A 27,765-nucleotide genomic window follows, 5' to 3' on the forward strand; every position below is an offset into this window, starting at 1 on the left:
GTCAAAAGCCTTTTCGGCATCTAGGCTTAACAGCAAAGCGGGACTTCCCCCTTCTTGACATTTTGCCATCGCCACACAGTAATTTCCTGACATTCCGGATAGAGGACGGGTCCTGACAAATCCGGTCTGATCTGTTCCAATATATCTAGGCAAGTATGGGCGCCAGCCACTCCGCTAGTATTTTAGCTAACAGCTTTGTTCAACATTTAACAGAGAATCGGCCGGTAGGATTCAGCCCAGTTCCGTGGTTTTAGTTGGTTTAGGTATTACGGTTATGGTGCTGTATTAGCATAGCGGGGGAAGGTGCCGGCATCCACTACATCATCAAAGTACGCTAGTAACGCCCTAGGGCCTTAGGCGGTAACATTTTATAATATTCCCCCGAAAATCCATCAGGCCCGGGGGCTGAATTTTAGTTTTTAATTTTTTTATTGCCACTTTTACCTCCTTGGCGGTGCATTCAATGCTTCTAATTCTAATTCAGTTAATCGTGGTAAGTCTGTTTGCAGCAAATATTGTTCAATGTCTTGCGGACTCCCCGCTGGTTCCCGTTTATATAGTGAGGTAAAATAGGCACTGAAAATATTTGCTATTTCTACCGGGTTATTTGTAATCTTGCCTGATTTATCTTTAAGGTGCACGATCGTTCTAGGGCCTCCCCAAGTTTTTATAAGTCGAGCCAGCAGCCTTCCGGGCTTATTTCCATATCTATATAGCTTATATTTTCCTATTTATTAAAGAACGAGTTTCCTTTTCATGTAGTAACAGTGTTGTTACTTGAGTTGCTTTTAAATTTTCTAATGTCTGTGCATTAGGGTGTTGAATATATGTTTTCTTGGCTTTTTTTCAGTTGTTGCTCCAGCTGTGATATGCTGGCGGCTGTACGTTTTTTTCTTTAACGTTACATAGGCGATTACTGCTCCTCTAAGAACGGCCTTGAAGCGGACCAAAACAGTTCAGACTTAGTTTCTTGTTGGTTAGTATTTAGCCATAATCAGTCCACTGCTCCGTTATGTATTTTTTAAACTGCTGGTCTGTATATAGGTAGGCTGGAAATCTCCAGTGCACTCCCCCCATTCGATCTATTTTGCGTTTCGATCTCTGTCCACACCGGAGTGTGGTCCGATATCTCCTCTGGCCCTATTACTGCCCTTTGTACACGATCAAACAGGGCACGGGTGATGAATATGTAATCTAATCGTGCTTGTGTCCCATGGGCCTCGGAGCAGTGTGTAAAATCCGTCTCGGTCGGGTGTAAAGCTCTCCATGTGTCAACCAAGTCTAGTGACTGCACTAAAGAAGATAAGATATTTTGTCTTTGCCCCCAATAATGTTGGGCGATAGGGTTAGTACAGTCTAAGTCCGGGTCCATGGTCATATTTAAGTCCCCTACTAGTATCAGTGGGGCTCCCCATGCTGGTGACATAACCTAAGAAGAGACTGATAGAACTCTGGGTCTGATCTATTAGGGCCATAGACCACCAACAAATGAAATTCTAACCCTTGTAACCAGAGCTTCAATAATATATATTGCCCCTGTTTGTCTACGGCTTATTATTGAGGCTTTATAGGACAGGCCCTTCCTAAATAAATAACCACTCCGCCTCTTCTCCTGGACGATGGGCTGCCAAAGGACCTCACCCACCCAGGTTTTTTTCAATTTGTCGTGCTCTACTGCTGAAAGGTGGGTCTCCTGCAGACAAGCCACATCAGCACCGTGTCTTCTCAGAGCTTGCAGTATCTTAGCCCGCTTTATGGGGGAGGTGATCCCCCCCACATTCCATGTGATGAGGCGCACTGGCATTACCTCAACCTCCAGTTACTCTTTAATGCCAAGAAATTCAGTTCCTGTGTGAACTGTTCTACATGAGGCCCCTCGCCGCTCTAAGCGTGAAGCCCCCCTATCATAGTTACCTCGATGCACGGTGTGTATGCATGTCGTGGATATGTAATGCGAATGAATAGCCTTAAAGTCATTGGAGAAGGTTTGTGCTCTTTCTCATTCCCCCTCCCCCCTCCTCTCACTTCCCCCCTCCCTGCCCTCCCTCCCTACCCATCCCCCCTTCTAAAGACCCCTATGCTGTTCGCGCGGACTGCGGTGCCCACTGGAATGCTGACGCCACGTTTCTCGCTATGGGACCCTCACTTCTTGTTATCTCAGCTCTGTATCAACTTAAAACAATTCTAAGCACTGAAATTAACAGTAATGACACATTTCCAGTTACCCCTATTACATATTCAGGTACCTTTCAGTAAATTATTAGCTCTTAACATTTGGTCAGCTTCTGTTGCTGTATGAAAAGTCTGCCATCGATCCTGTACAAACACCCGTAATTTCGCTGGATATTGTAAGGCAAATTTTGTTTTGTTGGCCACTAGTTGCGTACAAATAGAATGATATTTTTTCCGTTGTTTCTTGCACTGAGTGGGTATAATCTTGAAATATTAGTATTTTCTGATTGCCATACTTTAAGGAGTCTCTCTGTATTTGAAAGCCTTGTAATATTTCAAGTTTGTGTTTATAGTTCAAAATTTTGGCCACCACTACTCGAGGTCTGGCATTATCTTCAGGCCTGCGTCCCACACGTTGTGCCCGTTCCACAATCAGCGGCCCTGAGGAATCTGTGAGGGCCAGCTCTTTCGCCAACCAGGTTTCCAGCCAGGTTTCTAAGTTTTGCTCTGGCAGTTTTTCCGGAAGCCCTACAATGCGCACGTTATTCCTGCGCGATCGGGCCCTCAGATCTTCAAGTTTTATTGCTTGGTCCCGCAGCTGTTGTTGAAGGCTTTGTAGGTCGGGGCCATAACTACGCCGAGTCGTCTTCCAACGCAGATACCCGGGTTTCCAAGTCACTTGTGCGGGTCCCCAGCCATCTAATGCTGTCTGGAGATGATCTAATTTGTCGTTGAAAGCAGTCCACTTTGGGCCCCAGGCACTCGCGATCGCGGTCGTCAATTGCACCAATTGCTGTTCTGTAAAGCTGGGCGCTGGCGCCGGATCCAAGATGGCCTCCGCCATTTTCCCCTCCGCGTACTCGCCTTGCTTTTTCCTTTATTTGCAGTTCATTGTGTCATTTCAGCTGGCGATTTTGTAATAAATTTGTCCATGCGCTATTTATCAACTAACACTTCAATGTTTTGCAGTCTATCAGCGGGTAAGTTAGCTTGTTAGGGGTGAGGGACCCGGAGCTGAGACTCTGCACTGCTAGCTCAGCTCATAGCGTCACGTGGTCTCCGGACCCCAAGTTTTAATGAAGAGCTCAGGCTCTACACACCAATTCTGCCTTGTCATAGGTTCTGTGACTGTTTGCAGGGGGACTGACTATTGTGGGGTGGATCCCTCAGTGGATCACCCCACCCTTGAAGGGTGGCCTAGCATTTGAGTACCGGCACCTTTTTTGCTAGAAAAAATGCACTGGTAAGCAGGTACCTCTTAGTGCAGCCAAGGGATAGAACAATCTCCTCCAGCCACAGGCTCCCGGTACAGTCAAGAAATAATGTCCACCAGCAACTTCAATCTTAAGGACGGTATTCCATGCAGGTTTCTAGTAGACCTGATACACAGTTCCATCAGCAACATTCACCTTCCATCTTAAGCACATGTAAGCCACCTGAAAGTGTGTGACACATAGTCCCCTTTAAGCAGTAGACTGTCAGCACATACCAGGATTCAATACAGACTCACAGTCAGCTCCAGTCTGGGCTATTTATCCAGTGCACAATAAACAGTAGTTCAATTCCAAATAGAAGCAGTTCTTTCAGTTCATCATCACAGTTCAATCACAAAGCAGCAGTTTCTACCTTCTACTCTCTTTACCTTCAGGAGAGTTCAATACTTTAGGGACTCCTCATACCCAAGGGATTTCACCCTGCATCACCTTCACTGGTAAATTCAATACTTTAGGGACCTCCCTTACCCAAGGATTTTCAGCCTGCAAATCATTTGGGACTTCCTCACACCCAGGGATTTCAGCCTGCTTCAGTACTTTAGGGGCCTCTCTTACCCAAGGGATTTCAGCCTGCAACTGCTTCTCTCTCCTGGGACTTCCTTCCCACCTGCCTAATCAATCCCTGGCTTCTGCTCTCACAACCAATCATTCTCCTTCCATTAGCTTCCCCCCACACCATACCAGCTGAGTTGAGCATTAGTCTAATGCAGGGGCGTAGCCAGACACCCAATTTTGGGTGGGCCTGGGCCCAAGATGGGTGGGCAGAAGAACCCCGCCTCATCCCACAGATGATGTGGTCTCTCCTCTCACCTGCATTGCCATATGGTCTCTCAATATCCTTCCCTCTCCTGCATACCTTTTAAATAGCAGATTTTTCACCGGCAACAGGCAGCAACTAATACACACTGCTGATGTTGGCTCCATACCCTTCCCTCTGATGCAACTTCCTGTTTCCGCCTAGGCAAGAATACATCAGAGCAAAAGCTGTGGGGGCCGGGGCGAGCAGTATGCATCGTCACTGCTCACTGCAGGTGAAGATCTGCTATTTACAAGGTATGCAGGAGGGACAGTTGTTGGGAGTTTTCGGCTTGTGGGGCTTGGGGATCCCTGCCACCACTTATAGCTATGCTGGTACTGGGTAGGCCTGAGCCCAAAGTGGATGGGCCTGGGCCCACCTAAGCCCACCCTTGGCTATGCCCACTGGTCTAATGATGAGCTCCTGCACACAGGGTTTCCTATCTCTCTTTCCCCCTAGTGGCAGCCAATCTACACATCCTGCCAGCTTACACCCATGCCTATCCCCTATTGCAGCTAGGAGTCCAGTCCGGTTCCTCTCTCACCCCCTGGCTCCTTGCCTGCAATGCATTCTGGGACTTGTATTTCACTCTGACACTGCCTTCACCCAACTATCCTGATGTGACTTTATCACAATATTTATTTATTTATTTATTGGATTTTGCTCACACCTTTTTCAGTACTAGCTCAAGGTGAGTTACACTCAAGTACAGTGTGTCCCCGGAGGGCTCACAATCTAAGTTTGTACCTGAGGCAATGGAGGGTTAAGTGACTTGCCCAAGAGGAAAAGGAGCAGCAGTGGCATTTGAACCGGGCACCTCTGGATGTCAAGACTGTGCTCTAACCACTAGGCTACTCTTGCATTATAACATCAAAAATAATTACCAAAATATACATTACAGTGGTACAATGTTTCCCACTTAAAGTCATCAATCACCATATTCCAAAGGCCTAGTAAATACATAAAGAATGATGACATAAAATCAATAAAAGATAATATTACTGATAGAGCCAATAAAAAAAATTAATTGAAAGACAAATAGGGAAAGATTAAAAATGATAAATGTATCCGTATAATAAACCTAACTGAACTCAAACAGAAGTATATATAAATACATTGAGAATGGAGGAGTGGTCTAAGAGTAGAGGAGTGGCTACTGGTTAGAGCAACGGTCTTGATATCCAGAGGTGTCCATTTCAAGTCCCACTGCTGCTCCTTGTGATATTGGGCAAGTCACTTAACCCTCCATTGCCTCAGGTCAGGAAATATCCAGTGTACCTGAATGTAACTCACCTTGAGCTACTGCTGAAAAAGGTGTGAGCAAAACCCAAATATATAAAATAAAATATGTGTTGTAACATTGGAACAATACTCCATACATAAAAAGTACATCATGCAATATGTGAATTGTAAAAACAAAAATGAATATAAAATATGATCCAATGTAAGGATAAATCCTAGGTGTAATTTACATGCATAAATACTATCAAAACAGAAATGTGAATAAGATTTAATCCATTGTAAATGGTACACGCACAATTATATAATGTATGTAATCAAAAATATAATATATGTAATCAACAATATTTTTTATGCAGTAGGTAAATATCAAGAAACTAAATACCTAAGAAAACAGAACATTGAAAACACCCCCTGAATTAAATGTTGGCATACTGAACTTGAATGAGAATAGACTGGGCTAAAACAAAAACATTACTATAATATTAAAAACACGAAAGTCTAAAACTGTGAGCCGCCAGTTGAAAGTGCCTGCACAGGTAAAGAATATTTTTTTACTAGTTTTACATTATCTTTATGGTCTTATTTTTAGTGGTGCATTAGTCATCTTTGTCGCCGTTTGTTAGCTTGTTTTTAAACTCATTAGTTTGCAAATTGGTATAGTCTTTAACACCATTTTTAATGCTTTTTATCATATTTGTTAAAAAGCACACAAAACACACGGGCTGTGTCAGGTTCTTCAGTAAAATTTGGCTTCTTTTACATGTGGGCCGTGCCTAGGGTCTCTGGTGCCCCCCTGCAGACCATCAATTGGCGCCCCCCCCCCCCCCCCCCCCCCCCCCCCCGTCTAGCATCTTCTTTCTCTCTTCTCCCAGTATAGAAGAAAAATAACTTGTGGGGGGTTTTTTGTTTTCATTATTTTTGTTTCATTTGTACGCTTTCCCACTCATAGCAGGTTCAATGCGGCTTACATATTATATACAGGTACGTATTTGTACCTGGGGCAATGGAGGGTTAAGTGACTTGCTCAGAGTCACAAGGAGCTGCTTGTGCCTGCAGTGGGAATCAAACGCAGTTCCCCAGGACCAAAGTCCACCACGCTAACCACTAGGCAACTCCTCCACTCCTATAAATAGTTAACTCCTATGAACATGCAGCAGACAGTTGCCAAAAGAGCACCAAACCCAACACCAGTAGTAAGAGCAACCGTCAAAACTGGAATAAACTGAAACCCAATAAAAATAAGGCAAATAAACCAGCAATACTCAAGCTGAGACTAAGAAATTGTTAATGGTTCTTGAGCCTCAGGGGTGGCAACTCTTTACACAAATGAAAGCTTTAAAATCACCGGCAACAAAGGTATTAGGCAGTGGTGTGCTGGTAATTTTTAACAACAGGCCTCTCTCCCCGATCCACCTCGGCGCCCCCCCTGTCCACCACTGTGCCCCCACTCACCTCTGCGCGCACCCCCCCCCCCAAAAAAAATTGCAGAGCTGGCTATACCCGAGGGTGGGGGGGGGCGGCCATCACATTACTCTCTCCAGGAAAAAAAATTAAATGATCCCAGGTTCCAATCTAATTTCATGTTTAATATGGGGTAAAATGCCATAAATAAGTAAATAAACATAACGTTTAACCGTTCAGCACCTGATTCTCAAACTGGACATATTCCAAACACTATAATGAAAATAAAATTATTTTTTTTTTCTATACCTTTGTGTCTGGTGACTTTGTTTCTCTGATGATGCTGGTCCAGTATCTGATTCTGCTGCTCTCTATCTGTTCCCTTGACTCCGTTTCCAGGGCTTCCTTTCCATTTATTTCTTGTCTTTCCTCCTTTCTTCTTCATTTCTGGTCCTTCGCATACTTGACTGTACAGTGGATCCAGCTTCTGCCTATTTTCTCCATCCATGTGCAGTTTCTCTCCTCACTTCCTTTTCCCTCATCTAATCTCCTTCCTCTATCTTCTCTCCATCTCCAGCATTCCTTCTCTCTCCCTTCCCTCCCGTCCATCCATGTCCAGAATTTCTCTTGCTCTCCCCTCCATCCATGTCCTGAAACTCTCCTCTCTCCCCTGCCCCTCTCTATCCATCCATACCCAGCAATTCTCTTCTCTCCCCTGCCCCCCCTCTACCCATCCATGCCCAGCAGGTTCTCCCCTGCCCCCCTCTACCCACCCATGCCCAGACAAGTCTCTCCCCTGCCCCCCTCTACCCATCCATGCCCAGCAGGTCTCTCCCCTGCCCCCCTCTACCCACCCCTGCCCAGCAAGTTTCTCCCCTGCCCCCTCTACCCACCCATGCCTAGCAAGTCTCTCCCCTGCCCCCCTCTACCCATCCATGCCCAGCAGGTCTCTTCTCTGCCCCCTCTACCCATCCATACCCAGCAAGTCTCTCCCCTGCCCCCCTCTACCCATCCATGCAATTCTCTTCCGTTTCCAGGGCTTCCTTTCCATTTATTTCTTGTCTTTCCTCCTTTCTTCTTCATTTCTGGTCCTCCGCATACTTGACTGTACAGTGGATCCAGCTTCTGCCTATTTTCTCCATCCATGTGCAGTTTCTCTCTCCTCACTTCCTTTTCCCTCATCTAATCTCCTTCCTCTATCTTCTCTCCATCTCCAGCATTTCTTCTCTCTCCCTTCCCTCCCCTCCATCCATGTCCAGAATTTCTCTTGCTCTCCCCTCCATCCATGTCCTGAAACTCTCCTCTCTCCCCTGCCCCTCTCTATCCATCCATACCCAGCAATTCTCTTCTCTCCCTGCCCCCTCTACCCATCCATGCCCAGCAGGTCTCTCCCCTGCCCCCCCTCTACCCACCCATGCCCAGCAGGTCTCTCCCCTGCCCCCCCTCTACCCACCCCTGCCCAGCAAGTTTCTCCCCTGCCCCCCCTCTACCCACCCATGCCAGCAAGTCTCTCCCCTGCCCCCTCTACCCATCCATGCCCAGCAGGTCTCTCCCCTGCCCCCCCTCTACCCACCCCTGCCCAGCAAGTTTCTCCCCTGCCCCCTCTACCCACCATGCCTAGCAAGTCTCTCCCCTGCCCCCCTCTACCCATCCATGCCCAGCAAGTCTCTTCCCTGCCCCCTCTACCCATACCATGCCCAGCAAGTCTCTCCCCTGCCCCCCTCTACCCATCCATGCAATTCTCTTCCCTGCCCCCTCTACCCATCCATACCTAGCGATTCTCCTCCCTCCCCTGCCCTTCCCTGCTGCTCCGAAGCATGTCCTTCGCCCCCACCCTCCCCTCACGGTCCCATCTGTCTTTTTTTAATTACCTCCGTCGAAGCGCGCACTATTTAAAGCCCTGCTGCATGCTGGCTGTCTCCAGGCTTCCCATGCTGGATGATGTTCGTGGCCTTAGTTCCGCCTTCGCGAAAAAAGGAAATGACATCAGAATGAAGGCGGGACTAAGGCACGAACATCATCCGAAGCAAGCAGGGGGAAGCCTGGAGACGGCCAGCACGCAGCAGGGCTTAAATAGCGTGCTTCGACGGAGGTAATTAAAAAAAAGACGGATGGGAGCGGGAGGGGAGGGTGGGGGTGAGGACATGGTTGTACATGCTCGGAGCGGCAGGGGAGGTAAGCATGGCCTGTGATGGCGCCCTCCTGCCATGCTTACCTCCTGCAATGGAGCCGGCTCGCCCCCAACAACAACCGGCTCGCAAGAGCTGTCAAAATTTAACAAGCGGCTCTTGTGAGCCGGTGCGAGCCGGCTCCAGCACACCACTGGAATTAGGTGAGGATGAGCATTTGAAGAAGGTCTGGTAATATTCAACTGCTGAAAGGTTGAAGAAGGCTGCTTGTCAGCTCTGCCATTACACTGTGTATAAAAAACATCAAAACAGCAACACTGGCACAGTTCATTCATATATCATCCCCACACTTCCACAACAGCAGAAGACACAAAACCTAATCAGGTGGGATCAAGGCAGCACAAAATCTCACCCTGTGCTGAACCTACACTGATATTTTTGTTGTTTTTGTGGGACTCTTGCCAGCTCATAATCGAAAGTGATCACCGGCCATTTCCCGACACAAATCGGGAGATGGCCGGCGATCTCGGAAAAGCGGTGAAATCGGTATAATCGAAAGCTGCTTTTTTTGACAGCATCGCCGCTTTCCCGTTGCCTTGCCAGTGAAAGTTCAAAGGGGCGTGTCGGCGGCGAAGCGAAGGCGGGACATGGGCGTGTATGGGCGTGGCTACCAGATAGCCGGCTTTCGCCGATAATGGAAAAAAACGGCATTAAGCAGTATTTCGCCGGGTTTACTTGGTCCTTTTATTTTCACAACCAAGCCTCAAAAAGGTGCCCCAACTCACCAGATGACCACTGGAGGGAATGGGGGATGACCACCCCATACTCCCCCAGTGGTCACCAACCCCCTCCCATACTAAAAAAATAAAAACCTTTTTTGCCAGCCTCAAATGCCGTACCCACCTCCATGACAGCAGAAAGTGTTCTATCCTCTGACAGCCTTTCCCTGGTTGTGATTTGGCTCTCGGGAGAGTGTGACACCTTTTCTGTTAGGTGCACTGCAGAGTCACATCAGCAATGCATTGTGGTGGGTGTAGGGTAGTGGGCTCTACTCCCATGGTGCTTTTCCCCCTGCTAACTGGGTCAGAGTGTGCCCTGTTGTGTTTCCGGTAGTCCATGAGGTAGTGCCATTTTTGTAAGGCAGTTTTAGATCCCTTTCATGTGTTACCCACGTTAGAGAACTTAGTTCTTACCTTGAATGTGGCTGAAAGAGGGCATTATACACCATTCTACCAGCTCTGACCTACTGCTAATATCAGTACCAGGAAGACTCTTTGCCAGTGGGGCACAACCTCTGATCTGCAGTTATCTGTGAGTAAACGTGCTTATTCAAAGAAAGGACTTTTTCAAAGAGATTAGTCTTCAGGTGTGAACTGCTGTGCCAAGGTTATACAGCAGCAACAAGTCCTGGAGGCCTGCGTGTATGCAGGTCCCTGGAGCACTTTTAGTGGGTACCGCAGTGCACTTAAGGCAGGGGGACCCAGGCCCATCCCCCCCTACCTGTAACACTTGTGCTGGTAATGGGAGCCCTCCAAAACCCACTGTACCCACTTGAAGTTGCCCCCTTCACCCCTAAGAGCTACGGTAGTGTTGTACATTTGTGGGTAGTGGGTTTTGGTGGGGGGGGGGAGGTTGGGGGGGGGTTCAGCACCCAAAGTAAGGGAGCTATGCATGTGGGAGGTTTTTCTGAAGTCCACCGCACTGACCCCTAGGGTGCCCAGTTAGTGTCCTGGCATGTGAGGGGGACCAGTGCACTACAAATGCTGGCTCCTCCCACGACCAAATGCCTTGGATGTCGCCGGGTTGGAGATGGCCGGCATTTTTTCCCATTATCACTGAAAAACAAAACTGGCCATCTCCAACCCGGCGACATCCAAGGCATTTAGCCGGGCTAAACCGTATTGTCGAACAAAAAGATGGCCGGCCATTTTTTTCGATAATATGGTTCCGGCCAGTTGTAGCGCCGCCGCCAACATAGATCGCCGGCAATCTATTTGGCCGGCGACGTTCGATTATGCCCTCTTGGGCATTTAATCCTCAGTCCTCACTTAAGAATTCCTTGCAGGTGCATTAGTTAGCACTTTCCTCTTCTCTCAGACTTTGTCCTTACCTCATTCACGACACCTTCCTCCAAGCAGTTCAACTTCTAGTCCTTTAAGCGGTTCAACTTCTAGGTCCTGAGACTGTGCAGCACTTTCTCCCTGGCCAGTGAACCGAAATCCCGCTCGATTGCAAAAGAAGCAGACGACAGACGAACTACTGAAAAATCTGTTCTCTCATCCCTGTGTCCCGCGATCACTGTTTGTCCTGGGAGTGAAGTTCCCAGCCACAGTCAGTCCCGTGTGGGCAATCTGTGAGCGAGGCTCCTCCAAGGCGCGTGGAAGAGCCGGGGCGGTGCTAAACAGCTGAGCACTGTGCACAGGAAGACAGCAGCGCATACGCATAGGCACCGATGTGCCAACGCGGTACATTAGTAAGGCTCTTTATTTTTTAAATTTTTGATACAACAAGTGTTGTCAATACTCGGCCGGCGCGGCGCCCTTGAAGGCAGGCACCCCCCTGCTGTGCTTACCCCGCTTACCGGGTTGGCACGGCCCCCACTGTGCTGTTCCATCTGTGGCTCACTTCACACTCTCACTCCACTAGTGTGCCGTAGACCTGGAACTGGGATGAAGATTCACCTTGCAGCAGGACCGTGATCCTAAAGCAAAAGCAACAGTAGAGTGACTCAGCAAGAAAAAAATGGGTGTCCTAGAGCGGTTCAGTCAAAGTTCAGACTTGAATTAAATGGAAAATCTACAAAGAAGATGGCAGTCCGTAGATGATACTCAGCCAATTTAAGAGCTTAAGCCAGTGATTCCAAAAATGGATTCCGCAAACTTTCTTCAGAGATTCATCAATAAATTAGATTGAATGAATATATATATATATGTAAAGTGAGGATTCCCCAGTGTATGAAAAATTATTTTAGGGACTTCACCTTAGTAAAATGTTTGGGAATCACTGGCTTAAGCTATTCTGCAAAGAACAATGAGTAAAAGCCTCACTATCAGGGTGTGAAGACTTCTCCAGTTAAAATTTGTTTTTATTCTTATGTTTTGAGGATTTGTATAATTTAGAGGCTGACTGAATTTTGATTTCAACCTCAGCGTCGAAACCAGCCCAAAAGTCCAATTGGGTTGTGTTTCTGTTTTGGCTGAAAATGCTAATGCAGTTTCAACACTGCAACCAAAACTGCTGCCACTGTCTGCCCCCTCCCCACGACAAAAACCATCAGTGCCCTCATACCACTCCTAGGCCCTCCCCAGGCCTACCTACCTTAGGAGCTCTGGTGGTCTAGTGGTCTAACCGGGACAGGAGCAATCCCCAGTCACTCCTGCCCCTGCCACCTGTGCTGTAAGAATGGTTGCCTGCTCCTATGACTCGCTCTTACCAATGCCAGCTCCAATCTCGAAATGGCTGCTGCAACTTTCAGCGGCAGTCCCACAAGACTGCTGCTGAAGGTGTCAGCAGTCATTTTGACAGCGGAGATGGCAGGGACAGGAGAACAACTGGTTATGGCTCCTGCCTTGATTAAGTCACTATACTACCAGGGTTAAAGTAGGCTTGAGAGGATGGGAGAGGAGTTCTGTCTGGTCAAAGGGTGAGAGGGGGAGCAGGGCTTGGCTGGATTCGGTTTCAGCCGAAACTGAGCAGTGAATATCGGCCATGAATTCAGTTTCAGCTGAAACTGAAAAGCCTAATTTCAGTCGGCCTTACAAATAATTGTTCTTTCATATTGAATGTATAAAATATGTTGTGTAGATTGGTAAAACAAATTATTGCATTTTGAATTTTATTTTTTAGACAGCAGAATGTAAAAAATATACAAGGAAGTCTTTTGCAATCTTTGGCTATCTTGAATCACTCCATTTGGTAGTCCTATCTGGAATCTTTGTGGATAAGGCTTACTTTTATGGAATGGTTTAAATCCACTAATTCCATACTCTCCTAAATAAGACTTCTTCTCTCTTCATCTACTTTTTCTTTTCTTTCTGTAATATGGTGGCGTTCTTTTCTAGTTTCATTATTATTGTATTGATTTGTACGTTGCCTTGCTATCTCATTGTGGAAAAGCAATCCATTAAGTTTTAATAAACCATAAACCATTTAAATCTTTTATACTGGAGGAGTTTGACCAAGGAGGTTTCATAGACAGGAGACCAACCAGCTCATTTTCGAAAGAGAAGGGCGCCCATCTTTCAACACTTCTCTCAGGGGCGCCCAAATCAGCATAATCGAAAGCCGATTTTGGGCATCTCCAACTGCTTTCCGTCGCTGGGACGCCAAAGTTCCCGGGGGCGTGTCGGAAGGGTAGCGAAGGCGGGACAGGGGCGTGCTGGGGCGTGCTTAAGAGATGGGCGCCCTCGACCGATAATGGAAAAAAGAAGGGCGTCCCTGGCAAGAATTTGGTCCACTTTATTTGGTCCCTTTTTTTTCAGGTCCAAGTCCCAAAAAAGTGCCTGAACTGACCAGATGACCACCGGAGGGAATTGGGGATCACTCCCTCGACTCCCCCAGTGGTCACTAACCCCCTCCCACCCTCAAAAAAACAACTTAAAAAACTTTTTTTTGCCAGCCTCAAATGTCATACTCAGGTCCATTGTAGCAGTATACAGGTCCCTGGAGCAGTTTTAGTGGGTGCAGTGCACTTCAGGCAGGCGGACCCAGGCCCATCCCCCCCTACCTGTTACACTTGTGGTGGAAAATGGGAGCCCTTCAAAACCCACCTGAAACCCACTGTACCCACATGTAGGTGCCCCCCTTCACCCCTTAGGACTATGGTAGTGGTGTATACTTGTGGGGAATGGGTTTTGGGGGCTCAGCACCCAAGGTAAGGGAGCTATGCACCTGGGACCAATTTGCGAAGTCCACTGTAGAGCCCCCTAGGGTGCCCGGTTGGTGCCCTGGCATGTGAGGGGGGCCAGTGCACTACGAATCCTGGACCCTCCCATGTTAACCTAAATGTTGAGATTTGGATGCCCCCAACCATATTATCGAAACAAAAGATGGACGCCCATCTCGTTCGATAATACAGTCGGCCCCGCCCCTTCGCAGCACCGTTCTCGGAGATGGGTGTCCCCGGTCGAAAATGCCCCTCCAAGTGATGTCAAAATGTTGAAGCCAATTAGTTCAGTCTAAGTTTCCCCTTCCCAGTGCAGCCGTCATCCCCATACATTCAAAACAAAGCAAGTAAACCTGTGAACTGCTGCATCCAAGTTGTCGTTCTTTATTGCTGGTAGCATTTTTATTAATCTCGCTATATTTTCAAACATGCCGGCTTGTGCAATATACGGATCTGTACATCTGCTGTCTGAAATTTTGGAAGATAGAAATAAAAGTTAAATTTTGGATGTACTCTATAGAAGTTGTTGTTTACTTTTGCAGTGTGATGGATGCCTGTTCTGGTGTGTGCTTGTGATAATCTTTGAATAACTGCCTATACTAATGGCTATGGATTTCTGAACATGTGGTATCATTAAAGGACAAACTTTTAAATGCCCAGTTGGGTAACATAGTAGATGACGGCAGAAAAAGACCTGCATGGTCCATCCAGTCTGCCCAAGAAATGTGCCACTTTTTTGTGTATACCTTACCTTGATTTGTACCTGTCTTTTTCAGCGCACAGACCGTACAAGTCTGCCCAGCACTATCCCCGCCTCCCACCATCGGCTCTGGCACAGACCGTATAAGTCTGCCCAGCACTATCCCCGCCTCCCAACCACCAGCCCCACCTCCCACTACCGGCACTGTTATCCAATCTCGGCTAAGCTCTTGAGGATCCATTTCTTCTGAACAGGATTCCTTTATGTTTATCCCACGCATGTTTGAATTCCGTTACCGTTTTCATCTCCACCACCTCCCACGGGAGGGCATTCCAAGCATCCACCACTCTCTCCGTGAAAAAATACTTCCTGACATTTTTCTTGATTCTGCCCCCCTTCAATCTCATTCATGTCCTCATCGTTCTACCCGCCTTAGTATCTCCGGAAAAGGTTCGTTGCGGATTAATACCTTTCAAATATTTGAACGTCTGTATCATATCACCCCTGTTTCTCCTTTCCTCCAGGGTATAAATGTTCAGGTCAGCAAGTCTCTCCTCGTACGTCTTGTAACGCAAATCCCATACCAAATCTCCTCGTACGTCTTGTAACGCAAATCCCATATATATGCTAATCTCAACTTTGTTAAATGTTTCAGACATATCCGTCTGTTTGTTCTCATGATATAATTGAATTCTATTATTCTATAAAGATAAAACTTTGGATGTACTGTGTAGAAATTGTTGTTTACTTTTGCAATGTGATGGATGGCTGTTCTGGTGTGTTCATGTGATAATCATCCTATATAATAATTTGCACCTCCAACATTCTACGTCTGGATGCCTGGGTTCGTAACATCCATTCCCACTCATTGCTCTGCCCTCGCGTCAAAATGTAATGACAGAGGGCAGAACAATGAAGGGGAAGGGAACGCTGGAGGCCAGATGATGTCAGGAGGAGAGAATCGCGGGACATTGAGGGGAGGGAGGGAAGGGCAGGGCAGAAGAGAATTGATGGACATGGATGGGATGGGAGGACAGTCATAGGCGCCCCGTATAAGAAGCTTGCTTCTGCCCCCCGTCCACCCTGTCTTCCTGGTCTTGGTTGATGATGGATTTTGAAACCTGTTGGGCATAGTTTAGCCAGAGTTAAACCCCCACTGTCATCTAGCCAGGTTTCATTTATTTCTAATATGTCAAGATGCTGTTCATGTATGGCATCATGGACCACTGAAGATTTCTTTGCAGCTGATCTGGCATTCTCCAGTTCTATAGTTCCCAAGGGTGGTCTAGAGGTGCTGATGGTAGCTATGGTGTGGCATTGAGGTGATCTTTTAAGTACTGTTATATAGGTGTTTGACCTCTTGCACTTTTGCCTTCTCTTTGGTTGGTGGGGATTATAGTTTCCTCTCCCACACACCATTGGGATCCCTGATGTCTCTTGGTCTGCCGGACCAAGGCACGTTCTTTGTGTCGGAAGCTAGTTAGGCAAATTTCACTGGGTGGCACTGCAGTCCACCCTGTGGATCAGCAATCTTACTAGCTGGCAATGTAGGATTAAGGCTTTAAGTAATCATCTGTTTTTTTTTAAGTTGTAAATTCAGACCAGGCCGGGGAGATCAAAGGCTTCCAGTAATAGAGAAACAAATGGCTGTACTTAGCACTTCTATGTGAATTTCTTTGGAGACTTATTGCAGAGAGGGTTGATGGTGGACTTTAGTTTTAACAGAATGTAACAGATTCAGAATCTTAGAAATATTTATGTAGTTAAAATAAAGCCTCAACTCTCGGATTGTAGGTATGCACTTCGTAGTTTCTGGTTCTGATATCCCTGGGTAGTTCAATTGATGCAGGCTGCTGTAAGCTTTTCTTTGTTGCCCAGGAAAAGGGTTAATTGTAAATATAGATCCAGCTCAGATCACAGGACATGAGGAAGTTCTTTGTAATATGAAGGGAAGATAAGTTTCCTTCCATCCAAATAAATGAAAGAAGTTTGAAGTTAAATTGAGGACTGGTGCCTCAACACAGACTGAGCAGAAGTCTGTAAAGGTTTGAGTTGTAAATAAGCAAAAAGTGTACAACTTAATCTAAGTTGTAAATAAGCAAAAAGTGCATTACTTAATCTAATTTGCAGGAGCCTGATGTGAACACAGCCAGCCCAGCCCCAGCTATTTGGATATTGTGGACAGGTCTTTAAAAAGCTTATTTTCAGATGACAGTAGAATCAATCAATTGCTGGTTCAGAATTCTTATTTTGATCTTCAGAAGAGCAATAGAAAAGTTGCACTACAAATAAAGTTGCTTGCTCAAGCGTAACACCTCGTTCACAAGTACAATGTTATACCCTTTAATATTGTACTTGTGAATGAGGCGTTGCGCTTGAGCGAGCGCCTTCATTTGTAGTGCAACTTTTCTGTCACTTTTCTAAAGAGCACAATAAGAATTCAGAACCAGCAATTGATTGATTCTACTGTCATCTGAAAATAAGCTTTTAAAGACCTGTTCTCATTATCCAAATAAAGGTTTTGGACATTTCATTGACTCGTGACACAGGCAAAATATCACTGAAACATGGCCCATGTCAGGGCTTTCATGAATAAAGTTCTTGTCCAAGTTTTGAAGACCCTTGTGTGCTTCTGTTACTTTGAATCTGTCTAATTCAAGTCAGTTTTTCAGACATTAGAAGTGGAGTGGAGGAGTGGCCTAGTGGTTAGGGTGGTGGACTTTGGTCCTGGGGAACTGAGGAACTGAGTTCGATTCCCACTTCAGGCACAGGCAGCTCCTTGTGACTCTGGGCAAGTCACTTAACCCTCCATTGCCCCATGTAAGCCGCATTGAGCCTGCCATGAGTGGGAAAGCGCGGGGTACAAATGTAACAAAATAAATAAAATAAATTATTATCTAAATCTGTTTGCTTGAGACTTCTTGCCCTTCTATGAGTATTTCAAATTATTCAGAATGCAACAGCATGTCTTATTGTCAGGTGTGGCTATCAGATCAGGATCTTGTCTATTCTTAGGGTGTTGTCTCCATATTACTTGGAGAATTAGAATTACAGTAGAGAGTTGCTAATTTTTAAGTTCATTAGATGTGGAACAGCAACTATTTGAAGTGTACATTTTGAGCCTGCCCATTCTTTGAGGTTGTCATTACTAAAGGAGTTGTACCTCTGTGGCTCATATAACACCTTTATCTACCTGTAGAGCTCCATTGTAAAATTGACATTTGGTTTTTCAGGAAAAGGGTGAAGGCCTTCTGTTTTATTCAGGCTTTTGATGGTGAATGTCTCTGAGGTTTCAGTATTACCAATTTAGGATGATTTTGCTTTATAAGTTCACTAGGAAATGGTCTCTTGTTGTTATATATGATTGTGAAATGCAATTACATTTCTGGGTTGTTGTTTTTTTTTTTTTTAGAAGCCACTATGGACGTACTCTATGAAAAAGTGGGTTATAAATTTATGAAATAAATAAATCAGCAGTTGTCTATGTGTTTGGACTCCCAGCAGCAGAACCTGAACTTCTGCAGCTTGGTTTAACTCTGCTTTTTTGCCTCAGTGACAGTGAAATGGAAATGGAAGCTGAACATTATCCCAATGGTGTTCTGGAAAATTCCTCCACTAGAATCATGAATGGCACATACAAACACGAGGAGCTCCTGCAGACGGATGAATCCAGCATGGGTAGTTATTGATGCACAGTCTGAGAATGGTCATAGTAATACAAAATACGATGCATGGAGCATAGAGATGTCAGTTATCCAGGTGAAAGGAACTTGGATATAGTGCATTTTGGGAATTTCGGTGCCTAAGTGGGCATAGAGGTATTGAATATGGATAGTGGGGATTTGTGTAGTTCATGTTTATATGTTAACTTTATATTTGGTCGTTTGATTTTTATTTATATAACAAGCCGTTAAGCCCATTAAAATGGGCAAGATTTTTTATTTCTGAAATGTAATTTAAAAGTTGATGAACATAATGTGAGTTGATGTCTATAGTACACTTTTATATACTATGTTCTTTGTGTAAACAGCATTAGATCCTTCAATTAATTTACCTTGTTCTAACGTCTCTTTAACTAAAACTTTTACATCTGAAGCGGTAGCGTGTGCGGGTGGGTCCGCTTAGTTCAGGTCCGGTGCAGCGGCGTTTGCGTGGTGGCATAGTGGTCTCCATGTCCTTTGTTGTTTCTTGCGGTTTCCTGTTTTGTTCTCCGCCGCGGTCCCACACAACATGCCTTGCTCTCTCCCCTGCCCTTCCTCCATGTCCAGCAACCCTCCTCGCCGCCGCTCCCTCCTTCCTCTGTGCCAGGCCCCCTGCAGTGACATCGCATTGATCTGCAACGCTTTAACACGTAGGCGAGAGATGCTGTCATGTCAGTGCAGGGGGCCCGGCATGGAGGGGGGCGGGTGCGGCGGCGTGGAGGGTTTTGCGGCAACTTTGTGGGAGCGGCAGCGTAGTTATTGGGCCCTTCACAGGGGGGGTGCGGCAGCAGCGACGTCCTGGAGGGGGGTGGAGGTAGGTGATCCGGCAGATGCAACCTCGGGGAGGGTGTTGGAGGGTGCAGCGCTTGCGACGTCAACCTCATGGGGTTGGAGGGGTGGTAGCGACGGCGTAGTGGGTGTAGTGACACATGCGCAGCACATCAGTCACAGCTCATTTATTAGAGAGATTGTATATTACATTTGTCATTTTATTGAATTGCTAAATTTCATTATTGTAATTTTTGTTTATCATAAGTTGTTATGAGTACTTCCTTGTAAAGGGAACTAATTAAATTGGAGCCATAAGTAAACAAACTTGAAAATTAGACATTGAGATATACTAGGTATGCAGAGACACAATGCAGGGTTATTGCTTAACTCATTCTAGCCAATGGAAAAAGAAAGGCATGTCTGTCAGCAAGATGATTGATGAGCTACTGTGTTAACAATAGTAACAGTCTGAAACTTCTCTGCAAAAACATAAAAGAAGACAATCATCTTGTGAACTGATTCATAAAAGATCCAATGTGCATTTATTTTGTGTTTTTACCTTGTTTCAGAAGATGGCTGCAACCAGCGACAACTTTGTGGAGGAAACCAAGGTGCAACAGAGAAAATGATCCACTTTGGCCGGGAACTACAGGCCTTGAGTGAGCAACTGTGCAGAGAGTATGGAAAAAACACAACACACAAAAAGATGCTGCAGGTATAGTTCTGCCTTCCCTTACAGCCACATCCCACCATTGTTGGTGTAACACACACATACTGAAAAATGGTGCTGTTTATTGTTTACCAAAGCTATAATTGGCACACCCTTATAGTTCATTAAAACTTACTATACCACCCAAACCAACTCGCAGATCTGAATAGTTTACAGACTTAAATAACAAAAAATACAAGAGGGGAAAGGAACTACAATATTTGATAGGAAAGGATTTACCCCTCAACAGCAGAACAATCAGTCCACAACAGAGAAGCAAACGAGGAGACAAGGTCGGAGGGGAAAGGTAACCGGGAAGGAGAGGGATAAGGGGATATTGGAAGAGGACAAGGGAAAAGGGAACAGACAGTGAAAAACGGCACAATTTACTCTCAACCCTTTTAACCTTCTAAGTTGAATGCTTGTTTGAATAGCCACATTTTTAGAGCTGTCTTAAAATTTTTACGAGAGCGTTTTGAGCGTATAGTTAAATGGAAGAGAATTCCAATAAAAAGGAGCTGTGAAAAAGAAAATGTGGTGACTGGTGAATTCTAGCTGGACTTCTGTGGGATTTAGAAGGACTAGACGATGATCATTAATAGAACAGAGGAGTCATGTAGAGGAATATGGGATAGTAAGCATTGCAAGGTAATCATGGAGAAAGAGAGTAGTATTTCCAATGGAATCTAGTCTTTTTTTATAATCAAGTTAAAATGGAGGTTATAGTTTCTTCATTTTCTGAAATTGCTTTGATAACAGAGTTTAAGTGCTCAGTGTCCCCAGAGCCAGTTATAAATCATATAATAATTACAAATACATAAGATCTATTAAAGAAAATTTTTATTTTCATGGAAGAAGGGTGAAAGAAGAGGTTTATTGAATTCATAAGAGAGGTAACCAAATTCAGAATTGCCACATTGAAAATGCATAAAGTATATTTGCATATTATGGAGTCTGTGCATATAAATTGATGTATTTCATATCCATTGTGAAAATAGAAAACCAGGCTTGTTTTGTAAACTTTGAAGGCCTGATTTGGAGATACCAGGGAAAGGGAAATCTACTGTACCTGAGTTTAACTTGAGCTACTACTAAAAGGGCGTGAGCAAAATTCAAATTAAAAATTAAATCACTGATTTTTCTTTCATCACTCTAGTCCTAAAAAGACAACTGTATTTACCTAAACGTCAGTGAGATTAATCAGCCACACAATTGAGTAACAACATCCAATGGTGGCAACATGGAGCATGCCTTCAAAAACTGTAGAAAAGTCTAGAAAGACTCTTTTGATATTTTGGGACTTGTCTTGCTGCTGCCACTCAGGGTGCTCACAATTCATTTTTTGTCTGTGGATCTCATTGGTTGCATTTCCTTTTGTCAGAAATTTTTCTCTTGAAATTCGGGACCCCATCAGCTTTCTACTTCATTTTTACTGCTTAAGAGTCCTAGGGTCCTGCTGGGCACCGGAATTAATTTTCTTTCTTTTTGTCTTGGTGAGGCCCACTCAGTGCACTCAAGTGGCTCTTGTTTTTGGCGCACTTTTGGACTTTGATTTAGTTCAAGCTGTTTTTTTGCATTATGGCAGGGGGAAAAAAAGCAAGCAGCTTCAAGTAGTGTTCAGCTTAATAATTTTAAAGTATTTTTATTTTTTCCAACCTAGCAGAAGTTGGGAAGAATTTTACAAAAGGGGCTGAGAATGCCTGTCTGTCTGTCTGAAAATTTGATAGACTAGAATGAATCTTGGCATGTGGGAGAAACTGTTAAAAGAGACAAGTTTAAAGATAGCCCAAATCAAACTGATGGAGATCCAGATCCAGAAATATAAGCCCCCCTAAAAAAAAAAATAAAGACCCGATGCATTACTGTGAGAGACGGAGTTCCAGCTTCTGTGGCGGAAAATATTAACAGAAAAGGATGAAACTTGATGTGTGAGAAAAAAAATTGTAAAAAGACACAGTGAGTTCAAGCATGGGTCAAATCAGACCAGGAATTCCAAAGACATGAGCCCCAACCTCCAACATATTGCCCAATGCATATTTCTATGGGAAAAGGAGTTTCAGCATCTGTAGTATAGAAACATAGAATGAAATATATCAGTTAGAGAACAGGTAAAGCAGTTGAAAAGGTAGAATTTCCTTGTCTCTCAAACCCCTAACTGCTTCACCCTTGAAAACTTAACCCCTCGTAACTGCTCTACCCCCAGATTGCCTCCATAGCCCAAAAAATACACCTCCACACATCAGCCACACCACCCTGCAAATTGTTCTGTCCCCAAAAATTGCACTTCACAACTGCCCCACACTCAAAAGGTACTCTTGCAAGTGCCACACCACCCGGAACACTGCTCCCACCCTCTAAAATTACCATCCTGTAAACTGCCCCATTCCAAAATAAAAACTACCACACCAAACCTGTAAGGGACTTGATATACCGCCTTTCTGTGGTTTTTGCAACTACATTCAAAACGGTTTACATAGTATATACAGGTACTTATTTGTACCTGGGGCAATGGAGGGTTAAGTGAGTTGCCCAGCATCACAAGGAGCTGCAGTGGGAATCAAACCCAGTTCCCTAGGATCAAAGTCCACTGCACTAACCACTAGGCTACTCCACTCCTGTAAGCTGTCCCAGCCCAAAAAAACTACCCCAACCCCCAAAACTACCCCACTGCAAATGCCCCACTACCTCACAAATTGCCCCATCCCCCAAATTAGTCCCCCACAATTATCCCTGTATGGTCAGATCTGCCTTTTCACCCTCACTTCATAAGTGCATCCCCCATCCCCAGCTGCTTCCCACACAGACACAACACAGCCCAGCACAGATACAACCAGTGGCAGCCCTACCATGTTTACCTTATTTTTCTCTTTCCAAAAGGTGGTAGCAGCAGCGATTCCCATAGGCTGGCCTGCCGCTGGCACCGGCCTCTTCTCCCTGCTGCGGCCTACCTCTTGGCATAACTTCCTATTTCTTCAGAGGTGGGATGTAGTAGAGCGAAGCGGCTGGTGCTGGTGGCTGGGCAAACTATGGGAATCGCTGCCATTGCCGCCTTTTGAAAAAGAATAAAATAAGATAAATGCAGGGAAGAGGGTTGAGGAGGGAAGGGGAGGAGATGCGGCGGGGGTAGCATCTCATCTCTACCTCGGGAGATTGCCTTGAGCCGCCCCTGGATACAGCACAGAATAGATATATACGTGGGCACACACACATGTACAGACTCCACAAATGGGCACACAGGGAATCTAAATAAGGTTAAGTTAGGTTTCACCTGCTAATTTATTTTCCTTGGGTTTCTCCAGACCAGTCCATACACTTGGGTTTGTCTTCATACCAGAAGGTGTAGACTGAGAAACTGATTGTGATGTCGTACCTTTACAACCATGTGCAGTATTTGAATATCCTATATAATAATTCTCACCTCCAACGTTCTATGCGTCTGGCTGCCTGTGTCCATGACTTTCTTCAGAGTTGATCTGCTAGGCTCCGAAGCCCTGGCTGACGTCACCGTTGCTATTATGGCCACACACCTGGGGGCGGGGCTGACCTGGAAGGGGGCGGGGCGCGTGACATGGACACGGATCACGGCACCGCAGGGGAAGGTGATGGGAAAGAGCAGGGCGGCCGGCAGCAGCCAGGCCGCGGCGATCAGGAGCCCCCCCTCAGCGCATCAACCCCCCTCGGCGCATCACCAAAGCAGCCCCCCTTGGCGCATCACCCTCCCCCCTCGGCCCCCACCCCTCCCTGCAGAGCTATCCCAGCGCTGCCCAATATCCCGATTACGGAGGCTAACACGGAGGGAGGGAGGGGACAACCCTGAAACACGGAGGGTCAACTGAGCATGAGACCATAGGCGGTCGGTGGCCCAACTGTTTGGGGAGGCTAAAGGGGGCGGGGTTGTGGGTGGTGCCAGGGGGCGGGGCTTACATCCAAAATTATCTGAGAACACACAGGAAAAATAAATAAAAGTAAAATAGTCACAATTAATACCTTTAACAATTCAACATCAGATCCTCCAAAATATTTTAAAACCATGTCTGATGTTATGACAAACAAACTAAAATTAATTTAAAGTGTTGATGTCACCTTAGTACGGCCAACACACAATCTCTCCACTGCAAAACACTATACACAAACTTGTGCAAAAACACACTCAGAAACTTACCAAACCGAAAGGCAGTACTGTAATTACACCAGGCTCTAAAACACCAATACACTACCTAGTGAAAAAAACAAAACCAAAAGGGCTGCAAATAGTACACGCTAGCAGAATACTGCACCTTGATCACACATGAAAAACACATGACAACAGATATGACAAAAAGAACTAGAAATCAAAAGATATGAAAGCAAAATATTGAACTGGAAAATTATCTCAAGAAGTCAGACTCGGCATGCAGCAATACTAGAGAAATTGAAACTTACCTGCAAAATATCACAAATGTACATTTCCAAAAGCTGACATATTGCAATTAATACATTCTGAATAAAATACTTTTTTCTACCTTTGTTTTCTGAACATTTACTTTTTCTATTCGCTTTGGTCCCAGTGTCTTCTGTTTTATGGTGTCTTCTTTCCATTTGAAATTTTCACTCACCATGTCCACCATCCTCCTGTGTCCTTATGCGTTCTATCTACCATCTGTCGCACCCTGTCCATATCCTTCCTCAGGTTGCAGCATCTGCCCTCAAAGCGTTCCGATCCAGTCCTTAAATTCAGCAGTTTCCCCTCCATCCATATTCAGCATTTCTCCTCACTCCCCTCCCCTCCATTCATCCATCCATCCGTGTCCAGCAACTCTCCTCCCTCCCCTGCCCTCCATCCATATCTAGCAAATCTCCTCTCTCCCCTGGTCCTTCCATCCATCCATCTAGCAAATCTCCTCTCTCCCCTGACCCCTCCATCCTTCCATATCTAGCAATTTTCCTCTCTCCCCTGCCCTCCCCTACATGTCCAGTGATTTCTCTTCTCTCCCCTGTCCAATCTACCCCCCTCTCCTCATCCTTCCATCCGTTTTCCCTCTTTATCTCCCCATCCTTCTGTCTTCCTTTTCCCTCTTTCTCTCCATATCCTTCCATTCGTCTACCCCCTCTCCCCGATCCTGCCATCCAATGTCTACCCCCCATCTCTCCCAATCCTTCCATCCAGTGTCTCTCTCTCTCTCTCTCTATCCCCTTCTTTCCATCCAGTGTCTCTCTCGCTCTACCCTTTTCCATTCATCATGCCCCCCCTCTCTCCCCATCCTTCAATGTTTCTCCACCTGTTAGTTTCTCTCCCTACCCCTTCCTTCCAGCGTCTTCCCTTTTTCACCCCCCCCCCCTTCCTCCTCATTTTCAGCAGCTTCTCCCTTTCTCCAGGACTCCAGCCCTTCTCCATGTCCCCTCCTTCTCTCCCCATCTTTCCACTCTCTCCATTATACCTGCCTAGTGCCTCCTGCTCCCCCTTCCACCCGGTATTAATTTGTTGGCCACTGCTGCTTCTCCTCATCAACACCTCAAAGTGTGACCAGAGGCAAACCCAAAGAAGCAGACAACAGCTCACACACAAGTTACTCCGTCCATCCCCCGTCTGGTATCGCTTTATCTTTCCCAACAGTCCAAGCCCCCAATCCCAGCCCAGCGATTCTCCCCCTCATTCTGAAACTCCCACCTTCCCACTTGTTTCTGAGATCAGATCACCGCCACAACAAACCCTACACCTTTCCTTCATGGGCAGTTTCCTTTTTTGGCATGGCGGCGTGAGAAGATGCATCAGAGCAGAGGGGGCGGGACGCCAGAGAAGGAAATCGGCGGGGCCGGTGCCGGGCAATTTAAGGCATCAGTTTGAAAGTAGGGTTGGGGGGAGTTTGAGAATAAAGGAGAGGTGCTTGATCGTGAACAAGGAGGCGAGATCAAGATGGCAGGACCACGAGGAGAGAATGGAACCTCAGGCTCCGAACACGTGCGACTTGGTATCACCAGGCTTGACCTGTTGGCTGTTTAGAAAACCGGCCAACTAACTTCCTGCTCCTTCAGGGGCAGAGAGAGGAGCGGCTGCAGCACAGACAGCCCATGCTTGAAGGCTGCCACGGCCCCGTTTACATTTTTTGTTACTTTTTTTTTGTCGCGCTGAAGAGGAGACTTTCCTGCTTTGGCGGGAGTGCGGGAGATGATCCGCCAAAGCGGGAGTCTCCCAACTTGGCAGGTCTGGGTCTGTGTTGGGTGAGCGGGCCTCATGCCTGGAGGGAAAGTGGCTGCTCCCATGGCTACGTTTGGGGGGCAGTGCCCATGGGCGGGGAAGGTCACAGCTGGGCTGGGGAGGCTTAGCCTCCCCAAGCCTCTTATACGGGGGGCGCCTATGCATGAGACACTAACGGCTAGACATCAAAAACCTCCAACAGGGATTGGACTGTACACCACTGCCACTTTTACATCACTTTATCGACTGGGACCCCAGCAAGACGAACCGCAACAATCCCTCCATAAGATAAGTAGAGAGTTCATTCTAAGTTTAAATCAACAATGTTTCCTTCTCCGTATAAAGGATAAATCGGGAGGGGACGACCCTGGAACTCGGAGGGAGGGAGAGAGGGAACGACCCTGGAACTCGGAGCGAGGGGACGACCCTGGAACTCGGATGGAAGGAAGGGGACGATCCTGTAACTCTAAACATAGGCGGTCGGTGGCCCAACTGTTTGGGGAGGCTAAAGGGGTCGGGGTTAGGGGTGGAGACAGGGACGGAGCTTATATCCACAATTGACAACACACAGAAAAAAAATAAGTAAAAATAAAATAGTCACAATGAATACCTTTTATTAAATTTAGATATTAGATATGTATCATATGTCAAAGAATAAAATGGTTGCTCAAAGCATATACTAACCACAATCGCTCAACTGTAAAACACTATGCACAAATTTGTGCAAAAACACACTCAGAACCTTACTGCACCATAACACTAGGCAGACCCTAATACACCAATATACCACCCATACGGAAAATGCAGACCGTCAACAATATGAAACAAGGGATCATAATATCACAATTCTCATGTAGAGCCACAAAACACCCTTTTAGGGTGGATAGTGTTCACAATGAGCTCCTTTTATTAACGACCATATGTAGATCCTTCAAGAGGTAGTGTGTCATGATTTAGGCTCTACACCCTTTCTGATGTTTTGGTGCCACCTCAGTAAGGCCAACACACAATCTCTCCACTGCAAAACACTATACACAAACTTGTGCAAAAACACACTCATAACCTTACCAAACCATAACAGCACTAATTCCAAGGACAGGACGAGCTACAACCTTATGCGTGGAAAGGCAGCACTATAATTACACCGGGCTCTAAAACACCAGTACACAACCTAGTGAAACAAAAAAAAGAAAACAAAAACAAAATGCTGGCAAATACAACACGCTAGCAGAATGCTGCATCTTGATCACGCATGAAAAACACATGACACAACAGATATGAAGGCAAAACTGGAAAGTTACCTCAAGAAGTCAGACTCAGCATGCAGCAATACTAGAAAAATTGAAACTTACATGCAAAATATCACAGATGCACATTTCCAAAAGCTGATATTTCAACTAATAAATTCAGAATAAAATTCTTCTTTCTACCTTGTTGTCTGAGCATTTTATTTTTGTAGTCACGCTGGTCTACTGTCTATTTTCTGTTTTTCCTGTTTTTGCAGTATCCCCTGTCCGTTTGACATTTCTTCTGTCTTGTCCACCATTCATCTTCCCTCTATGTCCCTACTGGTCCCGTCCAGCATCTCCATTCTGTGTGTCCCTGTCCCTATCTTCCATCTGCCCTCTCAGTGTCTCTGTCCTCCCATTACATTCAGCATTTTCCCCATGTGTCTCTCTGTCTTGCTCTTTCCTGTATTTCATCCTGTTTGTCCCTCCCCACCCTACCCTACCCCATTGTGTTCAGCATTGCCCCTGTGTGTCCCTTTCCCTATGCTTTCTCCATGCCCTGCATCTCTTCTCGGTCTCCC

General features: G+C 45.9%; 1 protein-coding gene across 4 annotated transcripts in view; it reads left to right on the top strand.

The window, feature by feature from the left end:
* The window catches only part of RANBP10 (RAN binding protein 10), a 683,001-nt gene that overhangs the window by 532,133 nt on the left and 123,103 nt on the right, over nt 1–27,765 (top strand). For 3 of the 4 annotated variants that reach the window (XM_030203667.1, XM_030203669.1, XM_030203670.1), the window contains 2 exons: nt 18,153–18,277; nt 19,641–19,786. In XM_030203667.1, the coding sequence (XP_030059527.1) occupies nt 18,153–18,277; nt 19,641–19,786 (271 nt within the window). The remainder of the gene's footprint in view (nt 1–18,152; nt 18,278–19,640; nt 19,787–27,765) is intronic. The other variant, XM_030203668.1, reaches the window with a different exon arrangement.

Source organism: Microcaecilia unicolor, chromosome 5 (genome assembly GCF_901765095.1).
Source record: "Microcaecilia unicolor chromosome 5, aMicUni1.1, whole genome shotgun sequence".
NCBI lineage: Eukaryota > Metazoa > Chordata > Amphibia > Gymnophiona > Siphonopidae > Microcaecilia > Microcaecilia unicolor.